Source organism: Benincasa hispida, chromosome 9 (genome assembly GCF_027475165.1).
Source record: "Benincasa hispida cultivar pf3 chromosome 9, pf3_genome.v1.1, whole genome shotgun sequence".
NCBI lineage: Eukaryota > Viridiplantae > Streptophyta > Magnoliopsida > Cucurbitales > Cucurbitaceae > Benincasa > Benincasa hispida.
In genome coordinates, this window is record NC_143486.1 from 99869688 (window position 1) to 99886067 (window position 16380).

The following is a 16380-nucleotide window of genomic DNA, read 5'->3' on the forward strand; positions in this document are numbered from 1 at the left end:
TTCATAACAAACAATAAAACCTATCTATAGAAGTAATGATTTTAAGCTTATTTGAAAAAAAGAAAGTATTTAGGGGAATGAGTAAGTTGTGAAGTCATGAGGCCTACAATAAAAAGTTTATAAAACGAAAAAAAATGATATCTTTCAGTCATGAGACTCGCAAACTTCTTGAATCAAACAAATAGTATAAACCCAATGTACCCAATCAAAATTTAGCAAAGCAACAATATATCCAAATTCCATTATTTATTTGCAATGATATTTTAGTGAGTCAGAATAGATGCTACCGAGGGACAGTCAAATACTATTTCACTAAAGCAAGACATTCTTGATTAAATACCAATACTAGAACAACTCTTTATTCCTATGGTGATTCAGTTACCGTTTTCGGTCAAGAACTTACTAACACTTAATAACTCTTGTAAGTGTAACCCTCCATTTTCAGGTTTCATAGAATGGTATCAACAAGCTCTCAATTTGAAAGAATGCTAAAGACGGAACTATGAAACTGAAGGAACTCGTATTGAAGGAGTTCCTTCAGCAAAAGCGGATTGTCCAAATTCCATTAATTATTGAAAACATAATTTACAGTAAACATACAATATATGCATTCATAATAAATTACAACATGCTTGATACAAGAAATAAAGGGTTCAAGATACATTACCTTTGAAGAATTATTCTTCGTGTAACTCCTTCGAACAGTCACGAACACTACAACCTCTTGAAGATCTTCTTCAAGAATTTCTTGAACAACAACAAGGACACAACCACAATGAGCCATTGGTATTTTCAAGGTGAGAACCCAAGAGTGGTGAGCTCTGACTATTTTGGTTAAGAGGGATAGTTTGAGTTTGGAGAAAGAAGATTGAGAAACACACATAACTTTTATGCAAAACTCAATCGTACAGCAAATACAACGTCCTAGCCGTTATGGAAGAAGAAGAAAACACTTTTTTTATTCCTCTTGCCACAAAAACAATAACCACCCTCTAAGATAGTTGGAGAGAAAAGAAGAAAGTTATTATTCAAAATAATAAAATAATATAAATAATATAATAACTAACTTATCATATTATATTTATATTAAACTATATGTCATATCAAATATAACATATAACTTATAGTTTTAATATTGTATCATATACAATATAAACTATATTATATTTTATCTATTTTATGGCATTTAATATAAATCATATTTATATTAAATTAAACAACTATTAATCATATTCATATAAAATATATCTGAATCTTATTGAAATATTTGTTTTTTCCCATTAAACTATAATGCATCAAGTATATTATAACAATTATATCATATATAATTGAAACCATTTAATTATATCATATATAATTATATCATATATAATTAAATCTCTCTTATTAATTTGAACAATTCAAATTAACCCAAAAACTGATTTTCAACTAAATCCTTTTGAGCTATCAAGGGGACTGTATGGACCTATAGCTCGAAGCTCCAACGGTACATGAATAATTAATTGAACTCTTTAATTACATTACCTATCATCCGTTAATTGTCGAGCACTATACTAAAGACCGACAGTTGCACTCTTCGCACTATAGATATATTTTTGTGTCCATTGGATATAACCAATCAACAATATGATGACCCTTCACAAATTGCTCGTAAGTACAATTGGGCCAAAAATACCGTTTTGCCATTGTAGTTACATCTAACTCCTTAAGTATCATCGATCCCTCTAATGAACAATAAATCATAGTCCAACTATGATCAAACCCTCTCAGGGCCAGGAGAGAGTATGGTGTAGAGATGGCAAAATTTTTCGCGAGGTCGGTCCCCACCAGTCTCCGACCCGATCGAGGCGGGGAATCCCCAGTTTGACCGGGAATGGAGGTCAAACTAGGGATTTAAATCGAGTGCTCGGTCGGGGATGGGGAGGGGATCCCCGCCCTGTCCCCGACCCTGAACCCAATCCCCATTCCCGCCCTGATTTTTTTAAATTGTTAATAAAAATAATAATAATAATAAGAAGAAGAAGAAGAATATATTGTACTGTTTCATTTTTTTTTTTAATTTTAAAAATATAATATAATAAATTTAATTTTTATTAATTAAACAATTATATGTAATAATAATACTATTTTCTTATATAAAATTTACAATTTTAATATAAATATTAAATTTAGTTAATTTTAAATAATAATAATAAAAATAAAAATAAAAAGCGGAGATTTTTCCCCACGGGGATACTTCGACTCCCTAAAATGGGGAATGAGGCGGGGATGGGGATAGGGAGTGCATCCCTGCCCCGGCCCGGTCCCGTAGTGTGGCGCCACATTGTTCAAGCCTCGGAATCAGCCCTTAAGGGAACAATTTATCTACTTACCCCTACTTCGAGGAATGAGTGAATTTCATATTGTGTAGCTGAGTTCCCAGCTCCCCAATCAGATGAATCCCCAAAATGATAGGCCTGTTGAGTTGGCGATCTGGCCACTCTCACCCATACAAATAAAAGGATTATCATCATAGGCAGGAGTTCATAACTCACTCAGGATTCGGGTCTTGTTACCTATGGTCATCCTGGTGAAATGTAAGTCTCTATTATGAACGGTGTTATATAATGAGACTAAACATTTCGTGGTCCGGACTTATACAAACTCCTTTGTATAAAATATCCCCGCTTGCATGTCTATACATGAATGTTCTCAATCAGACCATTTGTAGCACTTTACAACAATTGTAACATCTACAAAGCGGGTCATACTCGCAGTGTCACCAGGATAAGGTACCCAACCTTATCCATATACTACGAACCATTTAGATTATCACTTAGACATGATCCACCTGTATGTCTCCACATACATGTTTAAGTTACAATGATAACCTTGGATGTTAATTTATTGGTTTTGGCTAATGTAACTAAAATATCACATATATTTATAGACAAAGTGAATAAAATATCATATTTTATTAATCACATAAAATTTATTCATGCAAAGTTTACAAACTATAGAACCCTACGAGATTTAGGGCATCAATCCCAACAGAAACCCTGTTCATTTATGAAGTTTGTGGTGTTCTGAATCCCATGCTACAACCCTCCGAGGGGATAGTTGCTAAAAATACAACTAGCTTATGTCGTCTAAAAATGACAAGCATGCACAACATAGGAATCTCATGATGCATCCCAACGGAAGAGACCGTAGGATATATTGACACACATTATTCACCCACTTACTATGAACTACTTCCCTTATTCGCCTTGCTATTGACCCATGCAAACAATTTCTAAATGGATCAGTTGTGGTAAAATTGACATGAACCAAGCATGGATCTCACGGTGTGAACTCTTAGGGACACGAGAGTTTAGAACAATATATTGTATATATTATTAATCTCCCAGTGAAGTGTTCTATTTGTTTTGGGTAAATATTTACTTGGGTATATTATGACTAATAAACATCCTAAGTCTGGATGATTATCCAAGTATAACGTTTATATTTGGATTTAACCTCCAATGTCTAAGTGATAAACCATTTTATTACCTCATGTCGTTCATACATGCTCATAAAATTGGGTTAACAACGCTTAAGAATCAACTAAAATTTCTAAGTAGTAGGTGTTATGTAAACTGTCAACTTAAGTACTTCCATCCTTAGACATGATTTAACCCAGGTGAGTTTGTAACCAAAGATTTATAAGATAACGACCTATTTTAACTATTTAAAACAAGTTATTTGTTAACCCTAGGTGAGTATAAATTTTATCTTTGTTATGGATTTTAAATGTATTCTATTTTATAAAACTTTATAAAACTATAGACATGTTTTTCATCCATAACATACATCACGCATTTCAATAATTAATATAAATATTTATATTAAAATCATGAAACCCTAAATCATGCATATTATATATTATGACAAATTATAACATAATTTCAATGCATGATTCATGCTTTCCTATGGTGAGAATTTAAATCTACATGACATACTTTATGCACATAAAATTTTTAATATACTTATTAAAGGAAATCAAACTCGAGATTTCCATGAGCAACAGAGAAAAGATCATTCCAAATTATAATCATGAATGAACATTATAAATTACAGTTGTAAACGAAGCATACAGTTATGCAATTGTTACAGAAGTTATAGCATGATAACTATAAATGAACAAGGCGAAAGCTACAAATATTTGTAGACTCGTCTCCATGCTCTTTACTCACGAACGCTCGAGCACAACAACCTCGAACGCTCGAACAACACGACCGCAACACTGCACGAACACTTCGCGCTCGTCCTCAACGATCGCCTCGGTCACGAACTCCATGAACGACCTCCATAGAACCTCAACGGTGTCAAGTTGAGTAAGACACCACCAAGAAGGTTACCTTGGTATTCTCGGTGTGAAAATCCAGATGGTGGGCTCTGTTCAGACATGGATTGAGGCATACAAAGGAGGAGTGAACAGTCATGTACACGATTGGGCAAGTGGGAGAAGACAGAAACCTATCGCATAGGTCGATGCCCAATCGTTTAGCTAAAGATAAGCGATCGTCTAGGAAAAGCTAAGTGATCGTTTAGCTCAGTGTCTGTTGCCTACAAAACACTACACGATCGTTTATTAAAACACGTTGTCGTTTAGTAAATCAGTATTTACTTGACAAGCGACCATGAGTTTCTTTTTGCAAGAGAACCTCAAAAAACAATTTTCAACCTTTTGTAAAAAAACTTACTAAAATTAGGAAAACAATTTTCCTTTCAACTCACGTTTACCATGAATCACCAATAACCACCCACTCAATTGGTTATTAAAAAAAAAAAATTAATTATCCAATAATTAATATTATTGTAAATATAAATGATAACCAACTTATCATACTATATTTATAACCTATAGTTTTAATATTTCATCTCATGAAATATATAAACTATAGTTCTTTTTCTATTCCATGGTACTTAATGTAAATCTCATTTACATCAATCCTCCACTAGATGTATCTCATACATCATACCAATTATGTCATATATAATAAAAATACCTCTTGTTAATTTGAACATTTCAAATCAACACCAAGAACTGATCCTCAACTGAATCCATTGAGTTACCAAGGGGACCTTATGGACCTGTAGCTTGAAGCTCCAATGGTACGTGAATAACTGACTAAACTTTTTAGTCACGAGATCCACCATTCGTTAACTGCCAGACACTCTACTAAAGACCGACAGCTGAATTCTTCTTACCACAGATATATTATGTATCCATCTTAATCAATTAGTATTGCGATAACCCTTCACAGATCACTCGTAAGTACAGCTCGGCCATTAACCGTTATGCCATTTTAGTTACATCTAACTCCTTAAGTACCACTGGTTCCTCTAATGAACATAAGTCATAGTCCTACTATGACCGAGTCTTCTCTTCCAAAGAGAAGTTGTGGCCACTATGTTCAAGCCTCGGAATCAGCCCTTAAGAAAGCAATCTCTCTACTTTTCCCTGCTTCAGGAAAGGAGTGAATTTCATCTTGTGGATTGAGTTCCTAACTCTCAGATCAGACAAGTCTCTAGAAAGGTAGGCATGTTGAGTTGGCAATCTGGCCACTCTCAACCATACTAATGAAAGGACCGCCCTTAAAGGCAGAAGTTCCCAAAACACTCAGGATTGAGGTCGTGTCACCTATGGTCATTTAGGTGAGATGTAAGTCTCTAGTATCAACGGCGTTAGAGTCTAGTCATCTCGTGGTCCAGGTCTTATACAAACTCTTTGTATAGAACACCTTCGCTCACACGTCGTCAGAATCTACCATCTATAGTAGTTTACAACACTTGCAATCCTCTACAAAACGAGTCGTATCCGTAGTGTCACTAGGATCAGGTGTCTCACCTTAATCCTTATACTACAAACTTATTTAGGTTATCACTTAAGGCAAGATCCATTTGTATATCACATATACATGCTTAAGTTTACATAAGATAACCAAGGAGTTTTGTTTATTGGATATAAGTAAATGCCATAATTAAATAACACTTATTTTATTCATTAAACGGTGTGTATCTTTACAAAACAACGAGACTCCGGAAGAATTAGGACACCAATCCCAACAATTATAACATACATTAAAAAATGCATAGATAATTAAACACACACTGATATGGATCAGTTTTGGCATCCTAAGCAAACAAACAACCTAAATTATTACAATAATATTTTTTTAAAAAAAAAACTACTTCAAACAGCCTTTAAAGCGCACAAACCGACCCGAATCACTTGAACCGGACCTACAGGCTCCAAAATGGGCAAAACCGATAAAAACAAGGCTGAATCGGACCTCTTTGACCCAAACTGGTCGAACCGGTTCACCCTAAACCGATCAACTCGCACGTGTCTGTACCTGGGCTTGCTGATGAACAACGTTGCAATACCACGAGGCTTCTTTTCTGGGTTGGCTGAAGAACGGTGTTGTAACGCTAGGCAATAGCTTTAAAAATGAATTTCTGCTATTGAGCTTGCTTCCTTCTTCCTTCAAGTACAATCTAATTGCAACTCTATTGACTTTAACAAATTCACAGACTCTTAATCACATACTAAGGCCCATAAACAAATAGTCAATTACAACTATCACATCATAATTGAAGAGAAATCTAATGCCAAATTTGAAATTATCCATATAAGTACCTATTTTCATACAACTTATGAAAAACACCTACCATACTCAAATTAATGTAAATTGAGTGTTTAAATCATGTTCTATCAATTGATGGAGTTAACATGCAATAAACAGAAGCAAAAAAAATCAATAAGCACTCTAATTACATCAATTTGAGTAAACAAGCATGCATAAACACATTTTAGAAAATAAGGTTTTGATATTATACCTTTGAAGAATCTTTCTCTAACTGCAATCTCAGTTGAATTCTTCACTCCAATACTTAAAGACTACCACTGATCTTTCCTACTATTCTCTAGGACCTTAGGTTGGGAGGTGGAACCCAAAAATGAGGATGAATTTTTGGGAAAAGACAGACTAGAGAGTCATTTTTGTGGCTGAGTTTGAGATAACTCATTCCCTATAATGATAGAAATTGCATCAACCTCTTTTTAGCCAAAAGTATTTTGTTTTTAAAGAACTTGTCCATGCAAGTCAGAAAATTCACAAAATGACACCAAATAACCACTTATTTGAGTGGAATTGAAGCTAAAGTGGAGAATTAGGGATTTCTCCCCTAAGTCAATATTTTGATTTCTTAAATGAATTTCACAAATTCATTATAATGTAATTTTAAATAACAATAATAAAAACAATTAATTTATATAAAATCTCTTTAAAACTAGTTTTAGAGAAAATTAATTTCAAAATTTAATTTAAAATAATTAGTTAAACAAAACAATTTAATATCAAATATTAAATTATTAAACCAATAATTCCACAATCAAATATTTAATATCAAAACAATTTATTTATGTATTTAAATTGTATTTAAATATTCACAACTCCCCATTTTAGTTTGATTTGCTAATTTAACGTTTAATTATATTGTATATAATTAATAATTCTTGTAATTCGAATTTAAACGTTTCAAAACTTCTCATCACACTATTCTAAGGTTTTTAGTCCGTTTATGAGTTAGTAGGGGAACTTAATGGACCTATAGATCATGAACTCCAACGACTCGAGATTAATTGGCCAAACTTTTTTAACCGATTTAACCAACATTCATTAACTACTGGATCACTCCACTAAAGCTCAGTAGTTGTACTATCCTCACCATAGATATATTTCTGTCTACTTGATTTAACTATGACTAGTAAGTCGATCATTCACAAGTTGTTCGTATTAATAGTTAGGTCAATATTACCGTTTTATTCCTGAAATACATCTTATTCTTTAAGTCTCCACTGATCCACTAATGAATAATTGGTTTATAGTCCTACTTATAAACCAAGTCACTCTCGGTCATAGAGAGAGCGAGGCCCCTTGTTCAAGACTAGGAAACAATACTAAAATAGGAGACTTATTGAGCGATGCCATTGAGCCACTCTCACCTATGCAGATTAAAAGATAATCCCAAGTAAATAGGAGTTCATAGTTAGCTCAGGATTGAAATCAAGTTACCTTAGGTTATCAGATTGAAATAGTCAATTTTAACAGTAAACGGTCGTTATAAAGAAAAGTGACTACTTCGTGGTTCGGTCTTATGTAAACATCTTTTGCATAGGATACCCCCATTCGCATGTCTCCACATGAACGATTTTGGAATCGCATCATTTATATCTAATACAAAGCAGGTCATATTCATAGTATTACAAGGATATGGTACCTAACTCTATCTTCATACTTATAGATCATTTTGGCTATATACTCAAACCTGATCATCTTTTATGTCTTCACATAAAATTCAAGTATCCATGTTATAACCAAGGGTTCACTAGTTTATTGGATTTAGGCTATTACTAGTGCAATTTACTCATTCAATAATAACTTTATTGAATAAATCTCAATGACAACTTTATTATAAACAAAATATATTTACTGTATATAAATTACGAGTTTTAGAACATACAACCCAACGAAAATCTCTTATTGCTATCAATGCTCTCAATGAAAATTCTTCCTCAGGAACGAAATGGGTGTTTGGTGTAAGAGTATAATGGAATCCTTTTAGCTCTATGCTTCTATGCTTCTTTTTCAATCACCCCTAAAGTTCAGTTCTTTAGCTCATTCTTTAGCATCTTTTGTAAACAACTCTAATCCCACTAATTGTTGGGTTGGTTATTTTTCTAATAGGCTTTTAACTTTAGCTCAAAAAGAGCTTATTTCTGATCTTCAGTAATAATTTTCTTCATTTTCAAAAAAGGAAAAAAAAAAAAAGAAAGTTGGCAAAATGCAACTTCTTTTTGTATTTTGCAGCCTCTCAATTTCTATAAATTTTGTATTAATTAAAAAAAATTATAAATTTGAATATCTCGAAAATTTTAATATGAAAGCGCGTTGAATTGAATTGCGCCCCACATTCAAAGCTCTCTCCCATATTTATTACAAATCCGTCTCTTCGCTTTTCATTTCATTTCTTTTTCCTCTTTAACTTTCATTTCTCTCTCTCTCTCTCCTCCCCGATTTCGCGCTTCTCTTTTCCGGGATTTCGCCTCCTGGTCTTCACAATTCCTGTTTCGTTTGTTCTTGATTTCTGTGGAATCTGATTTTACTTCATCTCAATTTCGACTTGATTTAATTCTTTCATTCCGTTAGCTCTGTGAAACTAGTTGATTCTTCATTCATCATTTGAAGTGATGCGTAATGGATTTTCTCGGTAACCAAACAGGCAGTAGCAGAGGATTTCATAATTGCAAAGTGTTTCTTACATTGATTTTCCTTTTGCTGTTCTCCGGTGTATTTGATTCGGTTGTTGAAGCGCATGTTCCTCAAGGATTCGACAACTCCAATCGCTCTGGTATTTTCGGAATCGAATTGCCGGAAAATCTTAGCTCCGGTATTGCTACTTCATCCGCGAGTGCTCCTTGTAGCTTCGGAAAGGAAGGTGAAGAAGATGAGACAGAGACTTTAATGGCGGATTCAGTGAAACAATCGGTGAAGCTTCACCTGAAAAAGCGGTCAACGAGTCGAGCGAACGAGCCGAAGGAATCGATTACTGAATCTGCTGTTAGGGATTTGGCAAGAATCCAGACGCTTCATACCAGAATCGCCGAGAGGAAGAATCAAGATACGACTTCGAGATTGAAAAAGAGCAATGTCGAGCAGAAGAAGCCAACGGAGGCCGTTTCTCCGGCCGAATCGCCGGAATCTTACGCCGATTACTTCTCCGGTCAGCTTATTGCGACTTTGGAATCTGGCGTCAGTCTCGGCTCTGGCGAATACTTTATTGACGTCTTCGTCGGTTCTCCGCCTAAACACTTTTCTCTGATTCTCGATACTGGAAGCGATTTGAACTGGATTCAATGTGTCCCTTGCTACGATTGTTTCGAGCAAAACGGACCTTACTACGATCCTAAAGATTCAATTTCATTCAGAAACATTACCTGTAATGATCCTCGATGTCATTTAGTTTCATCTCCAGATCCGCCGCAGCCGTGCAAATTCGAGACGCAATCGTGCCCTTATTTTTACTGGTACGGTGACAGTTCGAACACCACCGGCGATTTCGCGCTCGAAACGTTCACTGTCAATCTGACCTCGTCGACGACGGGGAAGTCGGAGTTCCGTCGAGTGGAGAATGTGATGTTCGGATGCGGCCATTGGAACCGAGGTCTCTTCCATGGCGCCGCCGGATTATTAGGGCTTGGCCGAGGGCCTCTCTCTTTCTCATCACAGCTTCAATCGCTCTACGGCCATTCCTTCTCTTACTGTCTCGTCGATCGAAACAGCGATACGAGCGTGAGCAGCAAACTGATTTTCGGTGAAGACAGAGATTTATTAACTCATCCAGAACTGAATTTCACATCTCTGATCGGCGGAAAGGAAAATCCAGTCGATACATTCTACTACCTACAAATCAAGTCGATCTTCGTTGGAGGAGAGAGACTCCAAATTCCGGAGGAGAATTGGAACCTCTCCGCCGATGGCGCCGGTGGAACAATCATCGATTCCGGCACAACTCTCAGCTATTTCTCCGATCCGGCTTACCGGATCATCAAGGAAGCATTCTTGAGGAAAGTGAAAGGCTATAAACTAGTTGAAGATTTTCCGATCTTACATCCTTGCTACAACGTCTCCGGCACTGATGAACTGAAATTTCCAGAATTCGGCATCCAGTTCGGCGACGGCGCAGTGTGGAACTTTCCGGTGGAGAATTATTTCATCAGAATCGATCAATTGGATATAGTTTGCTTAGCGATGTTGGGAACTCCAAAATCAGCACTGTCGATCATCGGAAATTACCAGCAGCAGAATTTTCATATATTGTACGATACGAAGAATTCAAGATTGGGCTACGCTCCGATGAGATGTGCTGAAGTTTAATTTAACTCCATCTCTATACATAATCTTGATCTTAGCCGGAAGAAGAAGAATAACACAGTTCTTTGTTGTATTATTAAATTATTATCAATTATTTTTTTTAGTATTAAATAATTTAATTTTTCTCCTCGAAAAAAAGACAGAGGAGCCATAGTGCATACAGAAATTGACTGAATTTGTAGTGAAAAAACATCATTTTTTTTTCATCTATGAAATTTTCGTTTATTTTTCCTTCATTTTTATTTCCTCTACAAAATGTGGGTGATTATGATTTTAAAAATAGAAAAATGAGAGAAACTATTTATACAAAGTAGTAAATTTTAATATTTTCGGATAGAAGTCTATAAGTGTCTATGACGGATATAAACCATACTGTGTGATAAACGTTATTAGAAGTTGACATTTTTTCCATCTGTAAAAATTTTCCTTAAAAAACAAAAAAAAACTTTTTAAAAACAATTTTTTTTACTTTTCAAAATCTGGCTTAGGCTTTTTAAATCATTGGTAAAAAAGAATATATCAAATGAAGAAATTTGGATGTAAAAGTATTGTTATAGACTTAATTTTAAAAAATAAAAACTACAAATGAAAGAGTTATCAAATGGTTATTAATATTAAATTTGTTGAAATAATTAGGGTGTTACCTACCATGGAAGCCAAAACATTGTTGGAGTCAAAATAGGTAGACAACGAGTTTATTTTAAACTTGAATTAATTATTCAATCTTAGGAGAGTGCTTTGATTCTCGAAGAGATTGAGATTGTGCTGATTAAATTGAAAATTCCACCAACTAGTCAATAGTCAAAATTTTAAGGTTGGTTTTTTTAATATAAGAGGTGTGAAATTGAAATTTAAAACTTGATTTGGTACTTAGGTTTTGTTTAATAATAATTTTATTTTTTATTTTTGTTTTTAAAGATTCAATCTATTTTTTCTCCCTTCTTTGGTTATGATTTACGTTTTTCTAAATACAATGTTAAATTTTTAGTCAAATTTTAAAAAAATAAAATTTGACTTGATTTTTTAAAACATTGGTAGATTAAAAAAATGAAGAAATTTAGGGGTGGAAGTGGTGTTTACAGGCTTGATTTACAAATCATTTTTCGTTTTTTTATTTTTAAAAATAAAGTATATTTCCTCTCTATTTCTTACCATAATTTGCATATTTCTTGAATACAACGATTGAATTACTAGTCAAATTCTAAAAATAAAAACAATATTGTAAATATTTTTTTTCAGAAATTGATTTGGTTTTTCAACCATTGATAAAAAAAAATATAGATAACAAATAAAGAAACTTAAAGGTAAAAATAATGTAGACTTAATTTTAAAAAATCCAATAGTTACCAAATTCGACCTAAATTTTTAGGGTCAATAGAGTGGTATATTAGCAGATAAAATATCTACTCTTTAAAGCTAAAGTTTAAAGATGATAGTTCTTTGCCAATATTTGTTATACTGATTTTTTTTGTTTTTTTGTTTTTTTTGTTTTAAAAAAAAACCCTCTAATTTATGGTCTACATTCTCTATATTATCAAACTAATGGGAATCTCACATCTACAACAATGACTATAGTTAGTACTAAACATCAAGGATCACATCGACAATATAAGAGTTGTTAATTACATTCCACTTCTAACTAATAAATAGTTCATCGTTATAATTGAATCAATGACAATTTTGTTTTCTTTTTTCAAATTAATTATTCTCTAAGGTTTTATTTTATTCATCTATGTTTTAACAATTTAGTCTCCCATCAAATGAACTTAATATAATTACATAGTAAATGAAATTTAGTGAACTAATGAAAATTTAGAGAAATACTTAAAAAAAAAAAGGAAAAAAAAACCCGTTAACTTGTCACATTGGTAATATGTAGGAGTTGGATTTTGTTTGTACACATATTAATTAAGGAAAAAAAATATAAAAAATATTGAAAAAATAATACGTGATGTCAATATGGTCTCTATAGGTTTAAAAGTTTAGACTTAATTATGGAGTTTCCTAATTTCTCAGAGACCTTGTATATAATCACGTTAAACATATTATATGTTATTTATTTATTTATTTATTTAAATCTATGTTATGGAGTAGCCTTGAATTTCATAAGTCGGATCCCTTGGTTGAGGTAAGGAGGAACACTAACCGTACATGGAGGATATGAAGTGCCAAGCTATGCCTTAACTCGAGCCACTTGTCCCTATTCTTTTACTGATGAAGTAAACAAAGCTGCCATAATACGACTGTGACGAATGAGTTGGTGAATGTGAGTACAAATACAATGGACAAATCTATTAACGAGGTACATATAGAGATGTCTACGGAGCGAGGCAGGGCGGGAATGCCATTCTCTATCTCCGTCCCTGCTCTCCATTTCATTCTCCATCCTGTGAAATTCTCTATGGGGATCGGGGTGGGGAATTCGCGGGGATCGAGTTCTCCATGGAAATTTTTTTCATTACTTTTTTTTTTTTGTAAAATGTCAATTAATTTAAATCACTAATGTAAGCAAATTTTAATTAAATAATTAACTTTATCACTAAATTGTTTATTATGGTTAGTTTTATATGACCATTTGAATTTAAAGATAAATTACTTAAATTTTGGCCTAAAAAAGCTAATTATTTTTTAGTAGAAAGAAATAAATATAAATCAAATTATTCATATATATAATATAAATTTAGACATTCAATTTAAACATATTATCATTATTCCTAATAAATAATCAAATTTAAAATTTAAATGTAATATTTATATAATAATAATAACATAGCATTAGATAACTATATTAAATAAATATGTAAAAACTAATCGGGATGGGGACAGGGAACAGGGAGACCAGGGTCGAGAGCAGGGACGGAGAATGCATCTCCGTCCCCGTCCCCGTTTAACTCACGAGGAATTTTTTTCCCACCTCTCAGGATCCGTCCCCGTAAAAAAATTAGACATCTCTAAATACACACCATCCTAGCCTAACTCAACATCACACATGCTCTAAACACTGATTTAAACATCGGATCATGGTGGACATAACACTACATCATAAAATGCTTTTATTTTTTTTTTTATTTTTTTATTTTTATAGGTCAAGTAGTCCCTTTAAAATACTTACATAATGACATAACTCATCTATATTTATGACGAGAATATCCTGTAACAATTTACACGACATTTTCTTTTATTTGACTACGTCATGTTATTGTCATTTAACTTTGTATTGCATTTAGGCAGGTAAAAAGAATTTAGAAATGACTTGTAAGATTTAACTCACCATTGTGATCAAATTAAAACTACAACTACGTCAAAATTAAAAACACTAGATTCCAATTTCATAACCATAAAGATAAAATTGAAATTAAGCATGAACTATAAGGTAGAGGTGTACACGGGTTGAGTTGGGTTGGATTGTCGGGTTGTGTTTTTTTTTCCTTCCTGTTTTTGGTAGATTAAGAAACCTTGCAACAACCTAATCATTATAAAAACATTTATCCAAGATAAATATAAACGTAAAATAGTCTTTAAACATTAATTGGTATATCCATAATCCGTAGTCAGAAGCATATCCATGAATCAAATTTCTAAAACATAAAGTACAATATATCCATATATGTGAAACCACATATCCATGAATCCATAATTAGCCACAAACATAAAGTACAACATTAATAGAATACAATACACAACCACATAAGTTATTAATTCTATAGAATTACATAACGACAGCCAACGACTAAAATATGAACCAAACTTCTAAATCCACATTTATTAGCATCACGAGCATTCAACTTAGTCCTGAAAATTTAAAAACATTTCAAGTTAGTTTAAATAAAATAAACCAACAATACAAAATAAAAAGATACATCATATAAGAATTCAACTTACCATAAAAATTGTCAACCCATGGAGTTTCATTTTTGTGTTGTGATTGAGGGTTGGACATTATCTAGAAAGACAATATAAAGGTATATAATGCCATATAAAAATGCATAGTAAATTGCAACAAATGAATAACAATAAAGTTGGAGGCACCACTTACCACTCTCAATTTTTTCACAAATCTTCACTTCTTCAAGCTGTGTAGGAAGATCTAATAAGAATATTTCGCCACGGATCCAATTTTGTGTACCAATAAAAGCTTTCACTGTTTTAGGTGATAACGAACTTCTAAAAGAATCAAGAATCCTCCATCCTGTACTAAATCCTGATTCAGAAGCCACAGTAGACACTGGAACGACAAAAACATCTTGAGCAATTTTTGATAAAACTCGGTATTTATAGCCATTTAGTTTCCACCAACCCAGAACATCAAAATGATCACTTAGCTCTTCACTAGGGTCAGAAAAATATTGATCTACATCATTCCTCAATTCTAAAGTATGTTTTTCTTCTCTTCTTTTCTTGTATCGTGATAATACAAGACCACTCGGGTCAGTCTCAACAATAATTCCCGAACTCAATAGTCTTGAACTATCACTTGATTCAACTTGTTCATAAACACAACTTTGGACACTCAAATCATCACCAAAGCCATTAACTTGTGATTTGTAAAAATTATATAAACACATCAAATAAGATTCAATCCCATCAGCAAGAGCTTTAGCCATAGCATCATCATTAACACTTTCAAAACAAAAGCATATATAATCCAAATTATAATGAGGATCAAGCACCACAGTTAGAAATACAAGCTTGTTATTTTGTCAAATGAACCCCAATATTTGTCAATACAAGCTTGTTATTTTGTCAAATGAACCCCAATATTTGTCATACCTTGCCTTCATATTTACAACCATAGTATGCAAAATAGAGTTATGTTCTTTGCTTCAACGAATTAAAAGCTCATTAATACTCATCCCATCTCATGAAAGTAAGAATTTGCAGTCACATATAAAGAACCGCTTATCTTCGCGTGACATCATAGAATACCTTAAAAAACATGACAAATACTTCAATATTTTTCCAAACAGAATTACTTGGTGGCCCTACCTTCTTCTTTCCATGATCATCTTTGGCAAAACAATCCTGACAATCCAGCTCCTCTTCCTCTAATATTTGAAAAGCTTTATCAAATTTGAGTGCATGCTCAAGCATAAGATAAGTAGAGTTCCATCTTATTTCCATGTCCAAAAAAACAAGAGCTTTGCATTCTATTTTCTCTTGCTCCACACAAGCTTTAAAATTTTTCAATCTCTTACGAGACAATCTTACATAACTTACAACATTACAAACACTAACGATGGAAATCGTGCATTTCTTTCAATCCATCATTCACAATCAAGTTAATTATGTGAGTACAACATCTCATGTGTAATGATTCACCTTCCAAGACTAGAGTTTTCCAACTTCTAAGTCTTTTCTTAACATACGAAATAGCTCCATCGTTTGAACTTGCATTATGAATAGTTATGGAAAAGATTTT

At 33.1% G+C, this 16380-nt stretch overlaps 1 protein-coding gene across 1 annotated transcript; it reads left to right on the forward strand.

Annotated features, from left to right (window-relative positions):
• The first annotated feature begins 8920 nt into the window (after window positions 1-8920).
• On the forward strand, window positions 8921-11197 carry LOC120086369 (aspartyl protease family protein 2-like). The gene has a single exon (XM_039042987.2). The coding sequence runs from the start codon at window positions 9285-9287 to the stop codon at window positions 10962-10964; it is 1680 nt and encodes a 559-aa protein (XP_038898915.1). The 5' UTR covers window positions 8921-9284; the 3' UTR covers window positions 10965-11197.
• Window positions 11198-16380: the final 5183 nt, after the last annotated feature.